This window comes from Zea mays, chromosome 1, assembly GCF_902167145.1.
Source record: "Zea mays cultivar B73 chromosome 1, Zm-B73-REFERENCE-NAM-5.0, whole genome shotgun sequence".
NCBI lineage: Eukaryota > Viridiplantae > Streptophyta > Magnoliopsida > Poales > Poaceae > Zea > Zea mays.
Genome location: NC_050096.1, coordinates 8,917,449 through 8,944,260, shown reverse-complemented (window position 1 = coordinate 8,944,260; position 26,812 = coordinate 8,917,449). Strand labels below are relative to the sequence as shown.

The window sequence follows — 26,812 nt, the reverse complement described above, 5'->3', positions numbered from 1 at the left end:
AACTCAAGAGGAGGTCAAGGCGGATACAATACTAATCAATAAGTGAATACTGAATAATCAAAATAACAGAGCAATTACCGTCTGCAAACTGTAGCCGCAGCATGATGGAGGGGGCGCAACTACTGCTCGAGTAGAGGGTTGTCGGAGCACGTCAGGGCGGCAACGATGGAGAAGGGGTGGCAGCGCTGGAGAAGGGCGCATGTGTGACTATGCGTAATGCGTGTACCGTATTGGTGTAAGTAGGGCAAAATAATGTTTGTGTTGTATAGATGGTGGGCCGGCTTATATAACAGAGACCGGATTAGTGACCCAAAACATTCATAACTAGTCGATCATAACCCCTAGTCAGACGACTAATTGTGATTAGTCGGTGACTAGGACGACTAATCATTTCCTAGTGGCTCTGGTCGAGTTGAAGATCCTAATCGAGCTCACACTAGCGATAAGGTCGACTAATGGACTCTTGTGTTCAAGATGTTTCTCGCCGGTAGTAGCTTAGCTCGCCCCACGCCGATCGCAGGTCCCTTTTGGGTTTTGTCAATTGCCAGCATTCGCAGGTCATCATGCTCTACTTGTAGTATCTATTGTCAATAGCCAGCGCCAATCGCAGGTCACAAATTTCCTATGAAGCAGTGAATCCGAATGAAACTTATTTTACCTATTTTTTATGGGTAGACTACCCTAGGAACCCTCCATACACTAGACTAATCTTTTTACCTAATTATTTATGGGTAGACCTAGGCCGAGTAAGCACAAGAACATATATTACATTTGGTTCCAGCCATCAATTCGTATGGTTCCAACCATCGATTCGCATGCACTGCATAGAGCTAATATTGTTCAAACAAATTACATTTCTAAACTCACCCAGAAAGCACCGTCCTCAATAAACTGATTCCATTTTTTCAAATACAAAAAGAGGACACAAAACCACCCGTCCCTACGGGGGCTCTCAGGCAAGCTGCGACCTGTCTGTTCTGTTCTCCACACGGTCCTCGTCAAGGCTACCTCACCAGTGACCTCTGGACCAAAACAGGCCAAGAGGCGAGCATAATCTTGCAACTCTTAGAAGTTTGAAAGTCTAACTGATAGAAGGCTTCAAGGGGACTACAGCATAAAATCAGGAGCCCAGCTCGCTTCAGTGTCAAAAAAAAAAACCTGGTGCTCCAAGCCAGGCAGCCAGGCACCATCCCATGATAAGTGAGGTACTGGAGATGGCGCGCAAGATCTTTGAGAGCAGTGAAATTGGAACATCGAAGCATCCCTGATCAGCAATCGAAATGAATTAGTAAGTGATGAAAAGGAATGAAAAGACATTGATTTCAACACAAGTGCAGATATTAAAAGTGGGGAAGGGAGATGTTGCATGGCAAAAAATGGATGCCAAAGCTTCTGAGAACACAATGATTCACATCATCAACAGATGAGGTGTTCGTTGCATGGTTTGATTTGCTAGTACTAAGTAGCAAAAACAGCAACTGACTGAAATGTCACCTAGAGTTTGCATATAGCATACAAGTAGCGAAGCATGACAATTGTAAACAAACAGCAAACGGCTTGTTGCAGCCCATGGTGGCCCCACAACTAAATAATGGATAGGTCCACATTTTCTGGGTTCACACATATAGGTTGATTCAATGTTTTTTATAGAGCTTAATCAAACCTCAGCTAGTCGTTTCTCCGTGTAGAAGGCTTACTGTACAGTTTAGTTTGGTTTATGGAGCGACTTTCGAGTGTATGAAGTGCCAAATACAGTATTCTTGTGCCTATAGCTTGTCCCTGCAGAATTCTGTTTCCCTATATTTTGTACAGCTGATATGCATAAAAAGAAGAGGGAGAGTATGTGAAAGGGAAATGTGCCCTTGGGCCATTTCTAAGTATTTTGGTGATTGAGTGCAAACACAAGTGCTTAAATGTGAAAATATGCCCATGGACGAACAAAGTGCAAATCACAAGTAAAGGTATGTTTCTAAGCCTTAGTACATTGGTTTTGTGTACTAACATGTTGTCTAAGTGTTAGAAACAGGATAAAGAAGAAAAGAAAAGAAGTGGAGAGTGGCTGTGTACAGCCAAAGGCTGCTTCGGGCTGGGGCACCGGACTGTCCGGTGTGCACCGGACAGAGTCCGGTGCGCCAGACCAGCGCGGAGCAAACCAGCCGCTCTCGGGTTTTTCTCCGGCGACGTCGGCTAAAATTCACCGGACTGTCCGGTGTGCACCGGACTGTCCGGTGAGCCAACGGTCAGCCGGGCCAACGGTCGGCCGCGCGATCGGCGCGCGACACGTGGCCGAGCCAACGGTCGGGAAGAGGCACCGGACTGTCCGGTGTGCACCGGACATGTCCGGTGCGCCAACGGTGCGCCAACGGTGCGCAGATCTGCATCAGACAGCAACGGTCGAATGCACTGTTTATGGAAACAAATCGGGCACCGGACAGTGTCCGGTGTGCACCGGACTGTCCGGTGCGCCACGAGACAGAAGGCAAAGATGGCCTTCCAGATTTGTTCCCAACGGCTCCTAGCTGCCTTGGGACTATAAAAGGGACCCCTTAGCGCATGGAGGAGAAGACCAAGCAACCTTTGAGCAATCTTGATCATCCACACTCAGTCTTTGCGCATTCGTTTGTCCTTCTAAGTGATTCGAGCTCCGTTCTAGTGAGAATATTGAGATAGTCTTTTGAGCTCGATTCTTGGCCGTGTGTGTGCGTATTTTGCTGTGGATTTGTGTGTGTTGCTTCCCTCCCTTACTCCGTGCTTCTTTGTGAAACTCAATTGTAAGGGCGAGAGACTCCAAGTTGTGGAGATTCCTCGCAAACGGGAAAAGAGAAAAGAAAAGAAGAACACTGTGGTATTCAAGTTGATCATTGGATCACTTGAGAGGAGTTGAGTGCAACTCTCGTCCGTTGGGACGCCACAACGTGGAGTAGGCAAGTTTTGTACTTGGCCGAACCACGGGATAACCACCGTGTCATCTCTGTGATTGCTTTATTGTGGTTATTGTGTTTTGGCTCCTTTCTAGCCACTTGGCAATAACTGTGCTAACACTTAACAAGTTTTTGTGACTATAAGTTTGAAGTTTTTACAGGATCACCTATTCACCCCCCCCTCTAGGTGCTCTCAATTGGTATCAGAGCCGTTCTCTTCAAGAAAGGGACTAACCGCCCGAAGAGATGGATCCTAAGGGGAAGGGAATTGTGATCAACGACAAGGAGAAGGAGTCCTTTGTCAACGAGCCAAGGGATGACAAGTCCAACGACTCGGGCTCGGGCCACAGGCGCAAAGATGGGAAGAAGAAGAAGACAAGACGCATCAAGGAGATCGTCTACTACGACAGCGACGAATCCTCTTCTTCCCAAAAGGACGACGACCACGACAAACAAAAGACGGTTAACTCAAACTTTTCTTTTGATTATTCGCGCATTCCACATAGCTCAAATACTCATTTGCTCCCCATTCCACTTGGCAAGCCTCCTCACTTTGATGGAGAAGACTACGAATTTTGGAGTCACAAAATGCGTACTCACCTATTTTCTCTCCATCCAAGCATTTGGGAGATTGTTGAAAGTGGAATGAAAATTGATAGCTCGGATAGCCCTTCATTCATTAATGAGCAAATCCATAAGAATGCACAAGCTACCACTGTTCTTCTAGCTTCATTGTGCAGGGATGAATATAACAAAGTGAGCGGCTTGGATAACGCCAAGCAGATCTGGGACACCCTCAAGATTTCTCATGAGGAGAATGACGTTACCTTGCTCACCAAAATGGAGTTGGTGGAGGGCGAGCTTGGACGGTTCGCGATGATAAGGGGCGAGGAGCCAACTCAGACATACAACCGGCTCAAGACCCTTATCAACAAAATAAGGAGCTACGGAAGCACGCGATGGACGGACCACGACGTCGTCCGACTAATGCTCAGGTCCTTTACCGTTCTTGATCCTCATTTGGTGAATAATATTCGTGAGAATCCTAGGTACACCAAAATGTCGCCCGAAGAAGTCCTAGGAAAATTCGTCAGCGGGCGAATGATGATCAAGGAGGCAAGGTATGTGGACGACGCCTTGAATGGACCGATCAACGAACCACAACCTTTTGCTCTCAAAGCAACAAGAAGCAAGGAGGCGCTACCTAGCAAGGTGGCACAAATTGAGGCGGCCGGACTTAATGATGAGGAGATGGCTCTCATCATTAAACGCTTCAAGACGGTTCTAAAGGGTCACAAGGGGCAACCAAGCAAGACCAAGACAAAGGGGAAGCGCTCATGCTTCAAGTGCGGTAAGATCGGTCATTTTATCGCTAACTGCCCCGATAATGATAGTGACCAGGAACAGGGAAATAAGAGGGAAAAGAAGAAGAATTACAAGAAGGCAAAGGGCGAGGCGCATCTAGGCAAGGAGTGGGACTCGGATTGCTCCTCTTCCGACTCCGACAATGAAGGACTCGCCGCCACCGCCTTCAACAAATCAACCCTCTTCCCAAACGAGCGTCACACATGCCTTATGGCAAGGGAGAAGAAGGTATGTACTCGCAACTCTACCTATGCTTCTTCAAGTGAGGACGAATCTAGTGATGAAGATGAAGTAGATTATTCATGTTTGTTTAAGGGCTTAGATAGATCTAAGATAGACAAAATTAATGAATTAATTGATGCCTTGAATGAAAAGAATATACTTTTAGAAAAGCAAGAGGATTTATTGTATGAAGAACATGATAAGTTTGTAGAGGCTCAAAAATCCCTTGCTTTAGAAATTAAGAGAAATGAAATGCTTGCTTATGAAGTGTCAACATGCCATGATTCTATTTCTAACTTAAAGAACATAAACGATGATTTAAATGCTAAACTAGTAGAAGCAAATAAATCCAACTCTTGTGTTGAACATGTTGAAATTTGCACTAGGTGTAAGGATGTTGATATTAATGCTTGTAGTGAACATCTAGTTTCAATTTCCAAGCTTAATGATGAATTGGCTAGTCTTAATGCTCAACTTAAGACTAGCAAGAATGATTTCGATAAACTAAAATTTGCAAGGGATGCCTACACAATTGGTAGACACCCCTCAATTAAGGATGGACTTGGCTTCAAGAGGGAAGCCAAGAACTTAACAAGCCATAAGGCTCCCATTCCCGCCAAGGAGAAAGGGAAGGCCCCTATGGCTACTAGTGCTAAAAGGAACCATGCTTTTTTGTATCATGATAGAAGACAAACTAGAAATGTAAATAGAAGTCATGATGCTTTTGATTCATATGTTTATGATTCTCATGCCATGTTTGCTCCCAGTTCTTCTTATGTGTATGATAGAATTGTTACTAGGAGAAATGTTGTTCCCAAAAGAAATGCTATTCATCATGCGCCTAGAAGGAATGTTATTCATGCTCCTAGGAAAGTAGCAAATGAACCTTCTACAATTTATCGTGCTTTAAATACTTCCTTTGCAATTTGTAGAAAGGGTAAGAAGGTAATTGCTAGGAAGTTAGGGGCAAGATGCAAGGGAGACAAAACTTGCATTTGGGTCCCTAAGGATATATGTGCTAACCTTGTAGGACCCAACATGAGTTGGGTACCTAAGACCCAAGCCTAAATTTGCCTTGCAGGTTTATGCATCCGGGGGTTCAAGCTGGATTATCGACAGCGGATGCACAAACCATATGACGGGGGAGAAGAAGATGTTCACCTCCTACGTCAAGAATAAAGATTCCCAAGATTCAATTGTATTTGGTGATGGGAATCAAGGCAAGGTAAAAGGTTTAGGTAAAATTGCAATTTCTAATGAGCACTCCATATCTAATGTGTTTCTAGTTGAGTCACTTGGATATAATTTGCTATCTGTTAGTCAATTATGTAATATGGGGTATAACTGTCTATTTACAAATGTAGATGTGTCTGTCTTTAGAAGAAGTGATGGTTCACTAGCTTTTAAGGGTGTATTAGACGGCAAACTTTATTTAGTTGATTTTGCAAAAGAAGAGGCCGGTCTAGATACATGCTTAATAGCTAAGACTAGCATGGGCTGGCTGTGGCATCGCCGCTTAGCACATGTGGGGATGAAGAACCTCCATAAGCTTCTAAAGGGAGAACACGTGATAGGTCTAACTAATGTTCAATTCGAAAAAGATAGACCTTGTGCAGCTTGTCAAGCAGGGAAACAGGTGGGAGGCTCTCATCACACCAAAAATGTGATGACAACATCAAGACCCTTGGAGATGCTGCATATGGACCTCTTCGGACCCGTCGCCTATCTGAGCATAGGAGGAAGTAAGTATGGTCTAGTTATTGTAGATGACTTTTCCCGCTTCACTTGGGTGTTCTTTTTGCAGGAAAAGTCCGAAACCCAAGTGTCGGGGACCATAATTAGGGGTACCCTCAAGACGCCTAATTCTCAGCTGGTAACCCCCATCAGCATAAAGCTGCAAAGGCCTGATGGGCACGATTAAGTCAGGGATCAGTCCACACGAGTGACTCGATCACGCTTCACCCGAGCCTAGCCTCGGCCGAAGGCAGCCGACCTCGAGAGACTTCCGTCTCGCCCGAGGCCCCCTTTTTATGGCGGACACATCACCGGCTTGCCCAAGGTCTTGGCTTCGCTCAGAAGCAACCTTGACTAAATCACCACACAGACTGACCAAACTGCAGGGGCATTTAACGCAAAGGTGGCCTGACACCTCTATCCTGACACGCGCCCCCGGCAGAGCCGAGGTGACCGCCGTCACTCCACCGCTCCACTGGCCAGTCTGACAGAAGGACAGCGCCGCCTGCGCCACTCCGACTGCAGTGCCACTCGACAGAGTGAGTCTGACAGGCAATCAGGCCTTGCCAAGGGCGCCACGACAAACTCCGCTCCACCCGACCCCAGGGCTCGGACTCGGGCTAAGACCCGGAAGACGGCGAACTCCGCTCCGCCCGACCCCAGGGCTCGGACTCGGGCTAAGACCCGGAAGACGGCGAACTCCGCTCCGCCCGACCCCAGGGCTCGGACTCGGGCTAAGACCCGGAAGACGGCGAACTCCGCTCCGCCCGACCCCAGGGCTCGGACTCGGGCTAAGACCCGGAAGACGGCGAACTCCGCTCCGCCCGACCCCAGGGCTCGGACTCGGGCTAAGACCCGGAAGACGACGAACTCCGCTCCGCCCGACCCCAGGGCTCGGACTCCGCCCTGGCCTCGGCCGAACGACCTCCGCCTCGCCCGACCCCTTGGCTCGGGCTCGGCCACGGCAACTGAAGGCAAGACTCAACCTCGGCTTCGGAGGAAGCCCCACGTCGCCCTGCCTAGAGCACAGACCGCCACGTCAACAGGAGACGTCATCATCATCCTACCCCGAATCGACTCGGGTCACGGAGAACAAGACCGGCGTCTCGTCCGGCCAGCTCCGCCAGAGGGGCAATGATGGCGCTCCACGAGCTCTATGACGACGGCGGCCCCCAGCTCTCTTACGGCAGCAGGACAACGTCAGCAGGGACTCGACCGCTCCAACAGCTGTCCCTCCATCAGGCTCCGCCGCACCTCCGATAGCCACGACATCACGCCAGCAGGGTGCCCAGATCTCTTCGGCTGCCACATTGGCATGTACCTAGGGCGCTAGCTCTCCCTCCGCTAGACACGTAGCACTCTGCTACATCCCCATTGTACACCTGGATCCTCTCCTTACGACTATAAAAGGAAGGACCAGGGCCTTCTCAGAGAAGGTTGGCCGCGCGGGACCGAGGACGGGACAGGCGCTCTCTTGGGGCCGCTCGCTTCCCTCACCCGCGTGGACGCTTGTAACCCCCCTACTGCAAGCGCACCCGACCTGGGCGCGGGACGAACACGAAGGCCGCGGGACTTCCACCTCTCTCACGCTCGGCTCCGGCCGCCTCGCCTCTCCCCCCTCCGCGCTCGCCCACGCGCTCGACCCATCTGGGCTGGGGCACGCAACACACTCACTCGTCGGCTTAGGGACCCCCCTGTCTCGAAACGCCGACAGTTGGCGCGCCAGGTAGGGGCACGCTGCGTGCTGACGAATAGCTCCCCGTCAAGCTCCAGATGGGCAGTTTCCAGCAACCTCTCCGGCCCGGGACGGTGCTTCGTTTCGGGGCTCTCGAGTTCATGTCCTTCGACGGCAGCTACGACATGATACTTCTTCCACCGCCGTGCGACCACGACAATGGCGGCCGACAACCCGCCCGCCGGCGGCGGAATCGACGACGTCTTCCCCGCGTGGTGGAAGAGCTATTTTCGGGCTCGCTCCGTTCTCTCCCCCGCCAACGGAGGGGAAGGCGGAGCCGTCAAGGCCAGACGGGAGGCCGCGCTTCGTCAGCCGTCGAGCGAATCGACGCCCCCGACGCCCCGACGGAAGGCACGCCGGACGTCAACCTCGTGTTCGAGACGGAGGCGAGCGCCGTCCCCCCGCGGCACGCTGACCCTGAGCAAGAAGACGACGCCGGCGCGCTCGCGGAAAGCATGCAGGACGTCGCCCTCGAACCAGAGATGACGGCGCAACCAGTCCCCGATGTGACTACGTCGCTCCTCGTCGACCAAAAGGTAACGACTAACTCCCATCTTGCGTCATTTCGACTCGGCCTCCACCCGCCAAACGACCTCGATTTGGCGGGCGCTCTCATTGAGGCGAGTGCAACCCCACTGAGGTTCTGTATGCGGTCGCCTTGGGACCGACTGACGGACGTCTCGACCTACGGGCCCTCTGGGTCCGGGGAAGATGACGACCCCAGCATCGGTTGGGATTTCTCCGGACTTGGCAACCCCAGTGCCGTGCGGGACTTTATGACCGCGTGTGACTACTGTCTGTCCGACTGTTCCGATGGAAGCCGCAGCCTTGGCGACGAGAGCTGCGGCCCGAGCCGCGAATGTTTCCACATCGAGCTGGGGGATCCCACCGAAGGCAACCATCTTGGTATGCCGGAGGATGGTGATCTCCCTAGGCCGGTGCCTCGCGCTGACATCCCACGGGAGCTAGCTGTGGTCCCCGCTCCGGCGGGGGGTTACGACCCACAACTCGAGCAAGTCCGCGAGGCACAGGCCAGGCTCAACGAGGGAACAGGAGCGCTTGAGCCGATCCGTCGGGACGTCGGACAGGCATGGGTGGGCCAACCCCTGGCCGGAGAAATACGTCATCTGCCCCAAGGTCTCCAGCACCGCGTCGCCAACGACGTCAGGATCAGGCCGCCGCCCGCATCCAGCGGGGTCGGTCAGAACCTGGCAACCGCAGCAATGCTCATCCGCGCGATGCCGGAGCCGTCAACCACCGAGGGTCGGCGGATCCAGGGAGAACTCAAGAATCTCCTGGAAGGCGCCGCGGCCCGGCGGGCCGAGAGCACTGCATCCCGAAGGCAAGGATATCCCTCGGAACCTCGTGCCGCGACTTCCCGATTCATGCGGGAAGCCTCGGTCTACACCGGGCGCACGCGCAACACCGCGCCTGCGGCCCCGGGCCACCTCGGCAACGAGCACCATCGACGCGACCGTCGGGCTCACCTCGACGAAAGGGTGCGCCGAGGCTATCACCCCAGGCGTGGGGGACGTTACGACAGCGGGGAGGATCGGAGTCCTTCGCCCGAACCACCCGGTCCGCAGGCTTTCAGTCGGGCCATCCGACGGGCGCCATTCCCGACCCGGTTCCGACCCCCGACTACTATCGTAAAGTACTCGGGGGAAACGAGACCGGAGCTGTGGCTCGTGGACTACCGCCTTGCCTGCCAACTGGGTGGAACGGACGACGACAACCTCATCATCCGCAACCTCCCCCTGTTCCTCTCCGACACTGCTCGTGCCTGGTTGGAGCACCTGCCTCCGGGGCAGATTTCCAACTGGGACGACTTGGTCCAAGCCTTCGCTGGCAATTTCCAGGGCACATACGTGCGCCCCGGGAATTCCTGGGACCTTCGAAGCTGCCGGCAACAGCCGGGGGAGTCGCTCCGGGACTACATCCGGCGATTCTCGAAGCAGCGCACCGAGCTGCCCAACATCACCGACTCGGATGTCATCGGCGCGTTCCTCGCCGGCACCACTTGCCGCGACCTGGTGAGCAAGCTGGGTCGCAAAACCCCCACCAGGGCGAGCGAGCTGATGGACATCGCCACCAAATTCGCCTCTGGCCAGGAGGCAGTCGAGGCTATCTTCCGAAAGGGCAAGCAGCCCCAGGGCCGCCCATCGGAAGAAGCCCCCGAGGCGTCTGCTCCGCGCGGCGCCAAGAAGAAAGGCAAGAAGAAGTCGCAATCGAAACGCGACGCCGCCGACGCGGACCTTGTCGCCGCCGCCGAGTGTAAGAACCCTCGGAAGCCCCCCGGAGGTGCAAACCTCTTCGACAAGATGCTCAAGGAGCCGTGCCCCTACCATCAGGGGCCCGTCAAGCACACCCTCGAGGAGTGCGTTATGCTTCGGCGTCATTTCCACAGGGCCGGGCCACCCGCCGAGGGTGGCAGGGCCCACGACGACGACAAGAACGAAGATCACCCGGCAGGGGGGTTCCCCGAGGTCCGCGACTGCTACATGATCTATGGAGGGCATGCGGCGAGTACCTCGGCTCGGCACCGCAAGCAAGAGCGCCGGGAGGTCTGCTCGGTGAAGGTGGCGGCGCCAGTCTACCTAGACTGGTCCGACAAGCCCATCACTTTCGACCGGGCCGACCACCCCGACCATGTGCCAAGCCCGGGGAAATACCCACTCGTCGTCGACCCCGTTGTCGGCGATGTCAGGCTCACCAAGGTCCTGATGGACGGGGGCAGCTGCCTCAACATCATCTACGCCGAGACCCTCAAGCTCCTGCGCGTCGATCCGTCCTCCGTTCGAGCAGGCGCTGCGCCCTTCCACGGGATCATCCCTGGGAAGCGCGTCCAGCCCCTCGGGCGACTCGACCTCCCAGTCTGCTTCGGGACACCCTCTAACTTCCGAAGGGAGACCCTGACGTTCGAAGTGGTCGGGTTCCGAGGAACCTACCACGCCGTGCTAGGGAGGCCATGCTACGCGAAGTTCATGGCCGTCCCCAACTACACCTACCCGAAGCTCAAGATGCCGGGCCCCAACGGGGTCATCACTGTCGGCCCCACGTACAAACACGCGTTCGAATGCGACGTGGAGTGCGTGGAGTACGCCGAGGCCCTCGCCGAGTCCGAGGCCCTCATCGCCGACCTGGAGAACCTCTCCAAGGAGGTCCCAGACGTGAAGCGCCATGCCGGCAACTTCGAGCCAGCGGAGACGGTCAAGGCCGTCCCCCTCGACCCCAGTGGCGACACCACCAAGCAGATCCGGATCGGCTCCGGGCTCGACCCCAAATAGGAAGCAGTGCTCGTCGACTTTCTCCGCGCGAACGCCGACGTCTTTGCGTGGAGTCCCTCGGACATGCCCGGCATACCGAGGGATGTCGCCGAGCACTCGCTGGATATTCGGGCCGGAGCCCGACCCGTCAGACAGCCTCTGCGCCGATTCGACGAGGAGAAGCGCAGAGCGATTGGCGAAGAGATCCACAAGCTAATGGCGGCAGGGTTCATCAAAGAGGTATTCCATCCCGAATGGCTTGCCAACCCTGTGCTTGTGAGGAAGAAAGGGGGGAAATGGCGGATGTGTGTAGACTACACTGGTCTCAACAAAGCATGTCCGAAGGTTCCCTACCCTCTGCCTCGCATCGACCAAATCGTGGATTCCACTGCTGGGTGCGAAACCCTGTCCTTCCTCGATGCCTACTCAGGGTATCACCAGATCCGAATGAAAGAGTCCGACCAGCTCGCGACTTCTTTCATCACGCCGTTCGGCATGTACTGCTATGTCACCATGCCGTTCGGCTTGAGGAATGCAGGTGCGACGTACCAGCGGTGCATGAACCATGTGTTCGGCGAACACATCGGTCGCACGGTCGAGGCCTACGTCGATGACATCGTCGTCAAGACTCGGAAGGCTTCCGACCTCCTCTCCGACCTTGAAGTGACATTCCGGTGTCTCAAGGCGAAAGGAGTCAAGCTTAATCCTGAGAAGTGTGTCTTCGGGGTGCCCCGAGGCATGCTCCTAGGTTTCATCGTCTCCGAGCGAGGCATCGAGGCCAACCCGGAGAAGATCGCGGCCATCACCAGCATGGGACCCATCAAGGACTTAAAAGGGGTACAGAGGGTCATGGGATGCCTCGCGGCCCTGAGCCGCTTCATCTCACGCCTCGGCGAAAGAGGTCTGCCTCTGTACCGCCTCTTAAGGAAGGCCGAATGTTTCGCTTGGACCCCTGAGGCCGAGGAAGCCCTCGACAACCTGAAGGCACTCCTTACAAAGGCGCCGGTCTTGGTGCCGCCGGCGGACGGAGAAGTCCTCTTGGTCTACGTTGCCGCGACCACTCAGGTGGTTAGCGCCGCGATTGTGGTCGAGAGGCAGGAGGAAGGGCATACATTGCCCGTTCAGAGGCCGGTCTACTTCATCAGCGAAGTGCTGTCCGAGACCAAGATCCGCTACCCACAAGTTCAAAAGCTGCTGTACGCTGTGATCCTGACAAGGCGGAAGCTACGACACTACTTCGAGTCCCATCCGGTGACTGTGGTGTCATCCTTCCCCCTGGGGGAGATCATCCAGTGCCGAGAGGCCTCGGGCAGAATCGCAAAGTGGGCGGTGGAGATCATGGGCGAAACAATCTCGTTCGCCCCTCGGAAGGCCATCAAGTCCCAAGTGTTGGCGGATTTCATGGCCGAATGGGTCGATACACAACTACCAACGACTCCGATCCAACCGGAGCTCTGGACCATGTTTTTCGACGGGTCGCTGATGAAGACAGGGGCCGGTGCGGGCCTGCTCTTCATCTCGCCCCTCGGAAAGCACTTGCGCTACGTGCTGCGCCTCCACTTCCCGGCGTCCAACAATGTGGCCGAGTACGAAGCTCTGGTCAACGGATTGCGGATCGCCATCGAGCTAGGGGTCAGACGCCTCGACGCCCGCGGTGATTCGCAGCTCGTCATCGACCAAGTCATGAAGAACTCCCACTGCCGCGACCCGAAGATGGAGGCCTACTTCGACGAGGTTCGGCGCCTGGAAGACAAGTTCTTCGGGCTCGAGCTCAGCCACATCGCTCGGCGCTACAACGAAACCGCAGACGAGCTGGCGAAGATAGCCTCGGGGCGAACGACAGTCCCCCCGGACGTCTTCTCCCGGGACCTGCATCAACCCTCCGTCAAGCTCGACGACGCGCCCGAGCCCGAGGTACCCTCGGCTCAGCCCGAGGTAACCTCGGCTCGGCCCGAGGTACCCTCGGCTCAGCCCGAGGTACCCTCGGCCCCCGAGGGCGGGGCATTGAACATCGAGGAAGAGCAGAGCGGGGCCACGCCAGACCAAGATTGGCAGGCCCCGTACCTGCAATATCTCCGTCGAGGAGAGCTACCCCTCGACCAAGTCGAGGCTCGGCGGGTAGCGCGACGCGCCAAGTCATTCGTCTTGCTGGGCGACAAAGAGGAGCTCTACCATCGCAGCCCCTCGGGCATCCTCCAGCGATGCATCTCCATCGCCGAAGGTCGGGAACTGATGCAAGAAGTACACTCGGGGGCTTGCGGCCACCATGCAGCACCCCGAGCCCTTGTTGGAAATGCTTTCCGGCAAGGCTTCTACTGGCCAACGGCGGTGGCTGACGCCACTAGAATTGTCCGCACCTGCGAAGGGTGCCAATTCTATGCGAAGCGGACGCACCTGCCCGCTCAGGCTCTGCAGACAATACCCATCACCTGGCCCTTCGCTGTATGGGGTCTGGACCTCGTCGGCCCCTTGCAGAAGGCGCCCGGGGGCTACACGCACCTGCTGGTCGCCATCGACAAATTCTCCAAGTGGATCGAGGTCCGACCTCTGAACAGCATCAGGTCCGAGCAGGCGGTGGCATTCTTCACCAACATCATCCATCGCTTTGGGGTCCCAAACTCCATCATCACCGACAATGGCACCCAGTTCACCGGCAAAAAATTCTTGGATTTTTGCGAAGATCACCATATCCGGGTGGACTGGGCCGCCGTGGCTCATCCCATGTCGAATGGGCAGGTAGAGCGTGCCAACGGCATGATTCTACAAGGGCTCAAGCCTCGGATCTACAACGACCTCAACAAGTTCGGCAGGCGATGGATGAAGGAACTCCCCTCGGTGGTCTGGAGCCTAACGACGACGCCGAGTCGTGCCACGGGCTTCACGCCGTTTTTCCTGGTCTACGGGGCTGAAGCTGTCTTGCCCACTGACCTGGAATACGGCTCCCCGAGGGCGAGGGCCTACACCGAACAAAGCAACCAAGCTAGCCGAGAGGAATCGCTGGACCAGCTGGAGGAAGCTCGGGACAGGGCCTTGCTACACTCGGCGCGGTACCAACAGTCCCTGCGACGCTACCACGCCCGAGGGGTCCGGTCCCGAGAACTCCAGGTGGGCGACCTGGTGCTTCGGCTGCGACAAGATGCCCGAGGGAGGCACAAGCTCACGCCCCCCTGGGAAGGGCCATTCGTCGTCGCCAAAGTTCTGAAGCCCGGAACATACAAGCTGGCCAACAATCAAGGCGAGATCTACGGCAACGCTTGGAACATCAAACAGCTACGTCGCTTCTACCCTTAAGATGTTTCCAAGTTGTTCATATACCTCGCACCTACGCAAAGTTTAGTCGTCAAGGAAGGGTCGGCCTAGCCTCGGCAAAGCCCGACCCTCCCTCGGGGGCTAAAAGGGGGGAGACCCCCTCTGCGTCGAATTTTTCCTCGAAAAAGGATCTCTTTTTAGCAGGATTTCTTTCGTGCTTCTTGACTACTTCGGAAAGCGGATCCTGGAAACGACGAGGTACACGTAAGCAGCCAAGGCTGACCGAGCCGAGGGACTCCTACGCCTCCGGGATACGGATACCTCACTCGTCCCCTTCTGCGATAAGTAACTTGCGCTCGGATAAAGCGACTCCGTGGACCAAACGAGTCATCACGTTCGGAAGCTCTCCTGCCGAAGCAGTCCTTCAAGCTTTCTCGACTAAGTCGGGGACAGGGCCTCATGGACGGGTGAAAGTACGCGTAAGCGGCAAGGCCGACCGAGCCGAGGGATTCCCACGCCTCTGGGATACGGATACCTCACTCGTCCCTTCCGCGAAAAGCAACTCTCGCTCACACAAACATCCCTGTTACCGACAAAGTCCAGATGCTCGAAACAGGAGGAAAAAGACGCAGCTTCGCAAGCGGGGCGAGGGTGTGTTCTTCTGGCCTCGGCGGCCGCAGAAAGCACACGCTACAAGATGATCTGATCCTGCAGGCTCGGGTCTTCACGCCGAAGGGAGCCATAGCACCCTCGGCATCGACGACGTCTTCAGCAAAGCCCGACCCAGCCTCGGGCGGCACCGAGGTCCAGGGGCTCCTCCAGGAATCCGGCCCGAGCAGGCGGCTCAACCGGTTACCCCTGAGGCCTCGGGCAACCGGCTTCCAAGGGCGCTAGCCCGATCCGAGGCCTCGACTGACCGACTTGGGCGTCGGCTCCACTGACGGGCAACACGGCTAGGCTCCGGCCAACCAGGTTCCCCATTCTCGAGTCAACTCCGCCTCTGTTCATACTGATATCGCTACCCCCGGCCTCGATCCACCAAAGGGCGGCCGAGGGGTCTCTTCAACTAAGCTAGAGGAGCCTCACATAACAAGGCCGAACGGGCCGAGGGATTCCTACGCCTCCGGGATACGGATACCTCACCTGTCACCTTGACACAGGGGCAACTCATGCTTGGTGAAGCGGTTCAGACAATCAAACAGGCGAGACTTAGTGCTCGGAAATGAGAAAAAAAAAACACGGCTCCGTGCCAAAATTACATACACGTTCAGGCCTCGACAGCCACAATGAACGAACACACTGGCATACGAGATGCCACTACCAACGGAACTCCGGTTCCCCCCTCCGCAGGTACGAACGACCCCACTCCATGGGGAAGGCCTGCGGAGCCACAGAAGACCGATGGCCGGCTCGCCGCCGCCCGTCCTGACTACGGCAACAGTGGGTCGGCGCTGCTGCGATCTTGTCCCCGCCCCCGCCGACGCTCGAGGGGCGAGGACAAGCACGCCGGCGCGGTGGCCCGGGGCGCGGGCGGTGGCAGTGATCCCGTTGGTGACGAGGACTTCTCGAGCCGCCTCCGCACCGGCGCCGATGGCAGGGGACGCCAGCCCCCCGGCAGATCCCCACTCAAATCCTCCCGGACGAGTGGGGGCGCCGGCCACTGCGCAAGGGCGCCGTCCCAGTGCAAAAGCAGGACCACCCCAGAACACGAACGCCGCCCTAACGGCGCGCGGAATCCTGGGTGGTCCTCCTATGCACACGATGCGGCGGCCACCCTCCGGCAGGAGGGGCCGCCGGAAGCCTGGCCGACGACTCCGACACGCTGGAGGTGACGACGCCCGCCGTCATTCAACCCCTCGTTATCGAAGTCCGCGCCGTCCGCAGGGCCAGTGAGCGCCTCCACCCCCAAACGCCGTGGGAAGGGGCGACCCGCGGACCCGCGCGGAAGGTAGAGCGCCGGCTCAGCATGGCTCCCGCCCCAGCGGGGATGATGAACATCCTTGAAGCTGAGGGTGGGACCAAGATCGCAGCCTGGCTTGCTCTTCCCCACCTAGAAACCGGCGGTCACCATCCTGGGTGATCGTCGGCATGGGGGTACGGCCGGGCCGGCTGATGAAAATCCTTGAAGCCGAACGATGGCTGAGAGGTACCAACTCCCATGGAGTTGCGTTCCTCCAACGAGGAGGCGGAAAGACGGCGGATATCCCCCATCCGGGGGCTTGGAAGACGGGAAGACCCGGCGCTTAAGGGAGGAAGAAGACATGGTTGCCTTACGAAAGGAGCCTCCCTCCTTTTAAAGGCAACTCCCCCTACGTGCGCCCCCAGGCGCCGCGGGCCGAGTCTTCTCCAACACGCTCCAAGGCCCTCCCCTGCGACTCGGGGGCTGGGTCCCGCATGTCATGCAAGCCGGCTCAGGGCAGAAGAAGCCAAACCGCCGCGCATGGTGCGTACGACCGTCCAGCAGTTACAGGCGACCCCCCATTTTCGCCCAGACCAACGGGCAGAAGGGGCGGGCAGCCATGCAGGCGGCATGCAACCGCGCCAGATGGACGCGCTTCTCCAACTTCTGACACGCCAGCTTGGAACCCAGGCCCACGCATCGAGCAACCGGCACGCCAGTTGCTGCATGCAAGCAACCGCACCGCCACTTGCGCCACCATCGCGCCTCTTCGGTTGCGAAGCCTATGCCACGACTCGAGGCGACCCAACAGCGCCAGACTGGCGCGTCGGTCAAAGCGACCGAAAGTGGGCCGGCAGTAATGGCGGTGGCAGGCGGGCGGGCGCAGCGGTCACGTCGTCAGCCAGGCTCACGTCCCATCCTGAGACAGCAAGAGAGCCTCCTCTCACGGCGTGAAGACGGTGCACCCGTGACCCGTTCCTCGAACAGATCACCCGCGCGCAACGGCCGCCCCGCCAACCACTCGCCCCGTCGCATTAACTCCGCGGCGGGACACACGGCGCCTCTGGTAGGAGGAGCGCGCGACGCTTCACCTTCGCCGTAATAACCGCTTCAGAAAAGGTACGCCACGTCGTCCGATTTCGTATCCTTTTCCGTTTTCCTCTTTCTCTATCTCTTGCAACAGGGACCGGGGAAGGGGGATACCCCGAAAGGGATCCTTCTCCGCGAAGGAACCGGGCTCCGAGCCCCCCGTTACTGATCAGGGGTTCGAAGGCTGGCCCCCCAAGGGTTCAACAGCCGCCTCAGATCGCGTGGGCCCGACACCCACTACTGGTCAGGGGTTCGAAGGCCAGCCCCCCGAAGGGCTCCATGGCCGCCTCAGGCTACTCGGGCTCCGCGCCCATTACTGATCAGGGGTTCGAAGGCTGGCCCCCGAAGGGTTCACAGTCGCCTCAGACACCGAGCGAGGGATGACCAGGGGTACGTTCGATACATAACCAAGGCTCGGGCTGCGCTCCCGAGGTACCCTAGGACATTTCCGAGACCAGCGGGAACGATCTTGTAACGGAATCCCATCGGAGGGAGGCATCGAGCCCTCGGACCCCGTCGCCAGGGGACCGGGTCCGGCAAATCACCCGCAGGTACTTTTGGGCGTGCCTCTGGGCCCCTAGCCGACCCCCAACGAACGGGGCACGGACGTCCACTCGGATTACCCGCTTGCAGCTCACCGGAGACACCATGTTCGGTGCCCATCGAGGGTAACATGGCGCGCTCCCCCCCTCCTCCTTGCGGAAAGGCGACGTAGGGGCGTATGTAAAAAAGCCGAGTCTGTCCCTGATCGTCCTCTCGCCCTGTGCAGAGGCTCGGGGGCTGCTCTCGCAAAAACCGGCTCCGGCCAAATCGTTGACAGCGTCAACATACCAGCCCGAGAGCTTGGGCCTCGACCGTGCACCCGGGCTACGGCCAGTTCGCATGAGGGAACGACCAGACCAGCTGAAGCGTAAAGCGAAGCATTAAGACCTCGAAGGAGTGTAACCACTCCTCCGAGGCCTCGGGGGCTACACCCGGCGGGTGCGCTCGCGCGCACCCACCGGAACGAAATGCAACCGAGAAAGGCTGGTCCCCTTGCAAAAAAGTGCGACAAAAGCCTCCAAGCGAGTGCTAACACTCCCTTCGAGGCTCGGGGGCTACTGTCGGGGACCATAATTAGGGGTACCCTCAAGACGCCTAATTCTCAGCTGGTAACCCCCATCAGCATAAAGCTGCAAAGGCCTGATGGGCACGATTAAGTCAGGGATCAGTCCACACGAGTGACTCGATCACGCTTCACCCGAGCCTAGCCTCGGCCGAAGGCAGCCGACCTCGAGAGACTTCCGTCTCGCCCGAGGCCCCCTTTTTATGGCGGACACATCACCGGCTTGCCCAAGGTCTTGGCTTCGCTCAGAAGCAACCTTGACTAAATCACCACACAGACTGACCAAACTGCAGGGGCATTTAACGCAAAGGTGGCCTGACACCTCTATCCTGACACGCGCCCCCGGCAGAGCCGAGGTGACCGCCGTCACTCCACCGCTCCACTGGCCAGTCTGACAGAAGGACAGCGCCGCCTGCGCCACTCCGACTGCAGTGCCACTCGACAGAGTGAGTCTGACAGGCAATCAGGCCTTGCCAAGGGCACCACGACAAACTCCGCTCCACCCGACCCCAGGGCTCGGACTCGGGCTAAGACCCGGAAGACGGCGAACTCCGCTCCGCCCGACCCCAGGGCTCGGACTCGGGCTAAGACCCGGAAGACGGCGAACTCCGCTCCGCCCGACCCCAGGGCTCGGACTCGGGCTAAGACCCGGAAGACGGCGAACTCCGCTCCGCCCGACCCCAGGGCTCGGACTCGGGCTAAGACCCGGAAGACGACGAACTCCGCTCCGCCCGACCCCAGGGCTCGGACTCCGCCCTGGCCTCGGCCGAACGACCTCCGCCTCGCCCGACCCCTTGGCTCGGGCTCGGCCACGGCAACTGAAGGCAAGACTCAACCTCGGCTTCGGAGGAAACCCCACGTCGCCCTGCCTAGAGCACAGACCGCCACGTCAACAGGAGACGTCATCATCATCCTACCCCGAATCGACTCGGGTCACGGAGAACAAGACCGGCGTCTCGTCCGGCCAGCTCCGCCAGAGGGGCAATGATGGCGCTCCACGAGCTCTATGACGACGGCGGCCCCCAGCTCTCTTACGGCAGCAGGACAACGTCAGCAGGGACTCGACCGCTCCAACAGCTGTCCCTCCATCAGGCTCCGCCGCACCTCCGATAGCCACGACATCACGCCAGCAGGGTGCCCAGATCTCTTCGGCTGCCACATTGGCATGTACCTAGGGCGCTAGCTCTCCCTCCGCTAGACACGTAGCACTCTGCTACATCCCCATTGTACACCTGGATCCTCTCCTTACGACTATAAAAGGAAGGACCAGGGCCTTCTCAGAGAAGGTTGGCCGCGCGGGACCGAGGACGGGACAGGCGCTCTCTTGGGGCCGCTCGCTTCCCTCACCCGCGTGGACGCTTGTAACCCCCCTACTGCAAGCGCACCCGACCTGGGCGCGGGACGAACACGAAGGCCGCGGGACTTCCACCTCTCTCACGCTCGGCTCCGGCCGCCTCGCCTCTCCCCCCTCCGCGCTCGCCCACGCGCTCGACCCATCTGGGCTGGGGCACGCAGCACACTCACTCGTCGGCTTAGGGACCCCCCTGTCTCGAAACGCCGACACCAAGGGACCCTCAAACGCTTCCTCAGGAGAGCTCAAAATGAGTTTGAACTCAAAGTGAAGAAGATAAGGAGCGACAACGGGTCCGAGTTCAAGAACCTTCAAGTGGAGGAGTTCCTTGAAGAGGAAGGGATCAAGCACGAGTTCTCCGCTCCCTACACACCACAGCAAAATGGTGTGGTAGAGAGGAAGAACAGGACGCTCATCGACATGGCGAGGACGATGCTAGGAGAGTTCAAGACCCCCGAGTGCTTTTGGACGGAAGCCGTTAACACGGCTTGCCACGCCATCAACAGGGTCTACCTTCATCGCCTCCTCAAGAAGACGTCGTATGAGCTACTAACCGGTAACAAACCCAATGTATCTTACTTTCGTGTATTTGGGAGCAAGTGCTACATTCTAGTGAAGAAGGGTAGAAATTCTAAGTTTGCTCCCAAAGCTGTAGAAGGGTTCTTGTTAGGTTATGACTCAAATACAAATGCGTATAGAGTCTTCAACAAATCATCGGGTTTAGTTGAAGTCTCTAGCGACGTTGTATTTGATGAGACTAATGGCTCTCCAAGAGAGCAAGTTGTTGATTGTGATGATGTAGATGAAGAAGACGTTCCAACGGCCGCAATACGCACCATGGCGATTGGAGAAGTGCGGCCACATGAACAAGATGAACGAGAACAACCTTCTTCCTCAACTATGGTGCATCCCCCAACTCAAGACGATGAACAAGTTCATCAACAGGAGGCGTGTGATCAAGGGGGAGCACAAGATGATCATGTGATGAAGGAAGAAGCGCAACCGGCACCTCCAACCCAAGTTCGAGCGGTGATTCAAAGGGATCATCCCGTCGACCAAATTTTGGGTGACATTAGCAAGGGAGTAACTACTCGATCTCGATTAGTTAATTTTTGTGAACATTACTCTTTTGTCTCTTCTATTGAGCCTTTCAGGGTAGAAGAGGCCTTGCTAGATCCGGACTGGGTGTTGGCCATGCAGGAGGAGCTCAACAACTTCAAGAGGAATGAAGTTTGGACACTGGTGCCTCGTCCGAAGCAAAATGTTGTGGGAACCAAGTGGGTGTTCCGCAACAAACAGGACGAGCACGGGGTGGTGACGAGAAACAAGGCTCGACTTGTGGCCAAAGGTTATGCCCAAGTCGCAGGTTTGGATTTCGAGGAGACTTTTGCTCCTGTGGCTAGGCTAGAATCAATTCGTATCTTGCTAGCATATGCCGCTCATCATTCTTTCAGGTTGTACCAAATGGATGTGAAGAGCGCTTTCCTCAACGGGCAAATCAAGGAGGAGGTGTACGTAGAGCAACCCCCTGGCTTCGAGGATGAACGGTACCCCAACCATGTTTGTAAGCTCTCTAAGGCGCTCTATGGACTTAAGCAAGCCCCAAGAGCATGGTATGAATGCCTTAGAGACTTTCTAATTGTTAATGCTTTCAAGGTTGGGAAAGCCGATCCAACTCTTTTTACAAAGACATGTGATGGTGATTTGTTTGTGTGCCAAATTTATGTCGATGACATAATATTTGGTTCTACTAACCAAAAGTCTTGTGAAGAGTTTAGCAGGGTGATGACGCAGAAATTCGAGATGTCGATGATGGGCGAGTTGAACTACTTCCTTGGGTTCCAAGTGAAGCAACTCAAGGACGGCACCTTCATCTCCCAAACGAAGTACACACAAGATCTGCTGAAGCGGTTTGGGATGAAGGACGCCAAGCCCGCAAAGACTCCGATGGGAACCGACGGACACACTGACCTCAACAAAGGAGGTAAGTCCGTTGATCAAAAAGCATACCGGTCCATGATAGGTTCTTTGCTTTATTTATGTGCTAGTAGACCGGATATTATGCTTAGCGTATGCATGTGTGCTAGATTTCAATCCGATCCTAAGGAATGTCACTTAATGGCGGTGAAGCGAATTCTTAGATATTTAGTTGCTACGCCTTGCTTTGGGCTCTGGTATCCAAAGGGGTCTACCTTTGACTTGGTTGGATACTCAGATTCCGACTATGCTGGATGTAAGGTCGATAGGAAGAGTACATCGGGGACGTGCCAATTCTTAGGAAGGTCCCTGGTGTCGTGGAACTCTAAGAAACAAACTTCCGTTGCCCTATCCACCGCTGAGGCCGAGTACGTTGCCGCAGGACAGTGTTGCGCGCAACTACTTTGGATGAGGCAAACCCTCAGGGACTTTGGCTACAATCTGAGCAAAGTCCCACTCCTATGTGACAATGAGAGTGCTATCCGCATGGCGGAAAATCCTGTTGAGCACAGCCGCACAAAGCACATAGACATCCGGCATCACTTTTTGAGAGACCACCAGCAAAAGGGGGATATCGAAGTGTTTCATGTTAGCACCGAGAACCAGCTAGCCGATATCTTTACCAAGCCTCTAGATGAGAAGACCTTTTGCAGGCTGCGTAGTGAGCTAAATGTCTTAGATTCGCGGAACTTGGATTGAATTGTAGCATACATGTGTTTATGCCTTTGATCATGTTCATTCTGCATTTTGTTGCTTATTGTGGTGCTCAAGTTGTACAAACACTCCCTGGACCTCACAAGTCCGTTGCAAAGTGATGCACATGTTTAGGGGGAGATGTGTTACAACTTGACCCTTTGAGACTAACCATATGCTTGAGTTTGCTTGATTTAGTCTCGAAGGAGAATTGAAAGGGAAAAGGTGGACTTGGACCATGAAAGACTTCCACTGCACTCCGATGAGAGGGTAACTTATTCCAAGTTCATCTCATGAACTCTATTGTCATTTGCTCTTAATTGAAGATTTTGGTGAGGCAATGGGGTTAAAGGGCCAAGATTGATCCCGTTTTGGTGCTTGATGCCAAAGGGGGAGAAAATAAAGGCCAAATCAATAAATGGATCAGCTACCACTTGAGAAATTTTAAAAAATTGTAGAATAGAGCTTTTTGTTTTGTCAAAACTCTTGCATTGACTCTTTTGTCAAAAGTTGGTTTCTTGTGGGAAAAATGTGATTATGGGAAAACGGGGGAGTTTTTTTTTTTGAAATCTTCGATCAAACTCTTTTGGAATGACTCTCTTCATGCTCCAACATGTGTGTTTTACTTAGGGATAGAGAGTTGAGTTTGATTTGCAAAAAACAAACCAAGTGGTGGCAAAAGATGATCCATATATGCCAAATTTGAATAAAACTCAAAGTCAGTTTTTTATTTGAAGTGATTTTGCACTTGTTCTAGTTGCTTTATGTTGTGTTGGCATAAATCACCAAAAAGGGGGAGATTGAAAGGGAAATGTGCCCTTGGGCCATTTCTAAGTATTTTGGTGATTGAGTGCAAACACAAGTGCTTAAATGTGAAAATATGCCCATGGATGAACAAAGTGCAAATCACAAGTAAAGGTATGTTTCTAAGCCTTAGTACATTGGTTTTGTGTACTAACATGTTGTCTAAGTGTTAGAAACAGGAGAAAGAAGAAAAGAAAAGAAGTGGAGAGTGGCTGTGTACAGCCAAAGGCTGCTTCGGGCTGGGGCACCGGACTGTCCGGTGTGCACCGGACAGAGTCCGGTGCGCCAGACCAGCGCGGAGCAAACCAGCCGCTCTCGGGTTTTTCTCCGGCGACGTCGGCTAAAATTCACCGGACTGTCCGGTGTGCACCGGACTGTCCGGTGAGCCAACGGTCAGCCGGGCCAACGGTCGGCCGCGCGATCGGCGCGCGACACGTGGCCGAGCCAACGGTCGGGAAGAGGCACCGGACTGTCCGGTGCGCCAACGGTGCGCCAACGGTGCGCAGATCTGCATCAGACAGCAACGGTCGGATGCACTGTTTATGGAAACAAATCGGGCACCGGACAGTGTCCGGTGTGCACCGGACTGTCCGGTGCGCCACGAGACAGAAGGCAAAGATGGCCTTCCAAATTTGTTCCCAACGGCTCCTAGCTGCCTTGGGACTATAAAAGGGACCCCTTAGCGCATGGAGGAGAAGACCAAGCAACCTTTGAGCAATCTTGATCATCCACACTCAGTCTTTGCGCATTCGTTTGTCCTTCTAAGTGATTCGAGCTCCGTTCTAGTGAGAATATTGAGATAGTCTTTTGAGCTCGATTCTTGGCCGTGTGTGTGCGCATTTTGCTGTGGATTTGTGTGTGTTGCTTCTCTCCCTTACTCCGTGCTTCTTTGTGAAACTCAATTGTAAGGGCGAGAGACTCCAAGTTGTGGAGATTCCTCGCAAACGGGAAAAGAGAAAAGAAAAGAAGAACACTGTGGTATTCAAGTTGATCATTGGATCACTTGAGAGGAGTTGAGTGCAACTCTCGTCCGTTGGGACGCCACAACGTGGAGTAGGCAAGTTTTGTACTTGGCCGAACCACGGGATAACCACCGTGTCATCTCTGTGATTGCTTTATTGTGGTTATTGTGTTTTGGCTCCTTTCTAGCCACTTGGCAATAACTGTGCTAACACTTAACAAGTTTTTGTGACTATAAGTTTGAAGTTTTTACAGGATCACCTATTCAACCCCCCCCCCCTCTAGGTGCTCTCAGTATGTACCGAACTGATGTAGAGCAGAATGACTTATGCAGTTCCATATAAATTGCTGGAACATGCTCCTGGGGGCTCCTGGCTGATTGCAAAATTGCTCCATGCACAGTTTCAGCAGATGCTTGTAACTTACAAAACAATTGATGTAGTTTTCACCTTATTGCTAGATCTGTCATACAGGCAGTAGCTACAGGTCGAAGCAATTCCTGAAGAAAGTTTATCTATATATCAATATTATTTGTCTGCTATGCAAGCAATCTAAATGCCATCTGCATCAAATATTTCCACATCTCTTCTATCGGCAGAGAATTTGCAGCAAATGCTGCTTCTAATATGCAAAATATATATCTCCTGATGTATCTGCTCACAACTGAGTTGACCTGTTAATTTAGTTTCCAATTTGATTAGCCTAAATTATGCTTTGGATAGTGCTTCAGTGGCCAGAACTAAGTGTGGAAAATACTATGTCCACATTCACTCCGAGAAAATGATCGAACAGCTTCATGGAAATTGTTTGTTGAGTGATCTACAGGTGCAAGCGCAACCATCATTCTAGCAGTGTGCACAGGAGGTAATCTGGAATAGTAGCATCATCCTTCATTTTCATCTCTATTGCTATTAGATTCAGCAACTCATAGATCTTCACTGAGCCAGGATGAGTCTTGTCCTGGGCAGTGAACCTGGAGAGCCCTCCACCAACATCAATCTCACTAAATCCAGGGACCTTTTTTACACCCCTATCCTCCATCACCTTTCTAGCTTTCTTTGCCTCTTGCCACCGTCTGGCAACAGCATAGATATTGGACAGGCCAATGTACCTGCCATCGTGGTCTGGCTGCAACTGGACAAGCCGCCTACCGAGTACCTCGCCCAGCTCCACCCATCCATGCAAATGACAGGCATTTAAGAGAGCACCAAGCACAGAAACACTAGGTTTCATTGGCATACTTTTAACAACACCGTACACTTCCTCCAGGCGTCCTGCTCTGCCAAGCACATCTACCAGGCAAGCATAATGCTCGACATGTGGTCTGAGCCCTTGCGCTTCAAGTGAGCGGAAGAACTCCCAAGCCTCATCCACTAGACCGCCGTGGGCACAAGCGCTCAGCAGACAAAGGTACGTGATCTCATCCGGCGCAACCCCAGCACGCTGCATCTCCAGGAATATCTCCACCGATTTGGTGGCCATGCCATGCACCGCAAGGCCACCGATCACAGCATTCCATATCAGAACATCGGTGCTCTCCACCGGCACAGCCCAGAACACCTCCATTGCCTCACTGATGGCCCCACACTTGGCATACATGTCAACGAGCGAGGTTGCAAGCCTGAGGTTCAATGCAAAGCCACGTTCCCTCAGGCACCGGTGCGCCCGCCTTCCGCGCTCGAGGTCTCCAAGCTGAGCACAGGCTCCAAGCACGCTCACCATCGTGACGTCGTTAGCCCTCGCCCCACCCCCACCATCCTCCTCCTCTGCTGACCTGGCGGCAGCATTCTCCATCATCTCGAACAGCGCGAGCGCCTCGCGGTGCTCCCCACACTTGACGCACCCGTCGATCATGGCGCTCCAGGACACCACGTCCCGCTGGGGCATCCGAGCGAACACCTTTCGCGCAGCGGGGAGGTCGTGGCACTTGGCGTACCCATCGAGGAGCGCGTTCCAGGAGACAAGGTTGGGGCGCGGGATTTCGTCGAACACTCGGTTGGCGTGGTCCGGCAGGGCGCAGGCCGCGTACATGTGGACGAGGGAGTTGGCGACGTGGAGGTCGGCGGGGAGGAGCCCGAGCCGCAGCGGGTGCGCGTGGAGCGCAGACGCGAGGGAGGCGGAGGAAAGGCGCGCGGCGGCGCGGGCAAGGAATGGGAAAGTGAAGTGGGACGGGCGGAGGGAGGAGCGGAGGAGGAGGATGAAGACGGAGAAGGAGAGGGAGGGGAACGGCGAGGATGAGGTTGACCTGATGAGGTGGTCGAGGAGCTGGGTGGTGAGCATGCGGCCGCGGAGGTGGCGGAGAAGGTGCGGCAGCGTCGGCGGGCAGGGAGGCGGAGGCATGAGCATCAGTGAGACCGTCAGCTAGTAGATAACCAACGAATACGCCTTCAAATCCAGCCTTCCCGGGTTGCCGCTGCTCTAAAACAGGTCATGCTCATACC

General features: G+C 55.4%; 1 protein-coding gene across 1 annotated transcript; it reads right to left on the bottom strand.

Moving 5' to 3' along the window:
* Nucleotides 1-747: 747 nt before the first annotated feature.
* Nucleotides 748-26,812, bottom strand: LOC103631696 (pentatricopeptide repeat-containing protein At5g08305). The gene is made up of 2 exons (XM_020545022.2): nt 24,674-26,812; nt 748-1,264 (listed from the first exon to the last, which is right to left on the bottom strand). The coding sequence occupies exon 1, from the start codon at nt 26,715-26,717 to the stop codon at nt 25,212-25,214; it is 1,506 nt and encodes a 501-aa protein (XP_020400611.1). The 5' UTR covers nt 26,718-26,812; the 3' UTR covers nt 748-1,264; nt 24,674-25,211.

Excerpts from the sequence above, each read along its gene's own strand:
- LOC103631696 (XM_020545022.2), bottom strand. The coding sequence starts at position 26,717 with ATGCTCATGCCTCCGCCTCCCTGCCCGCCGACGCTGCCGCACCTTCTC.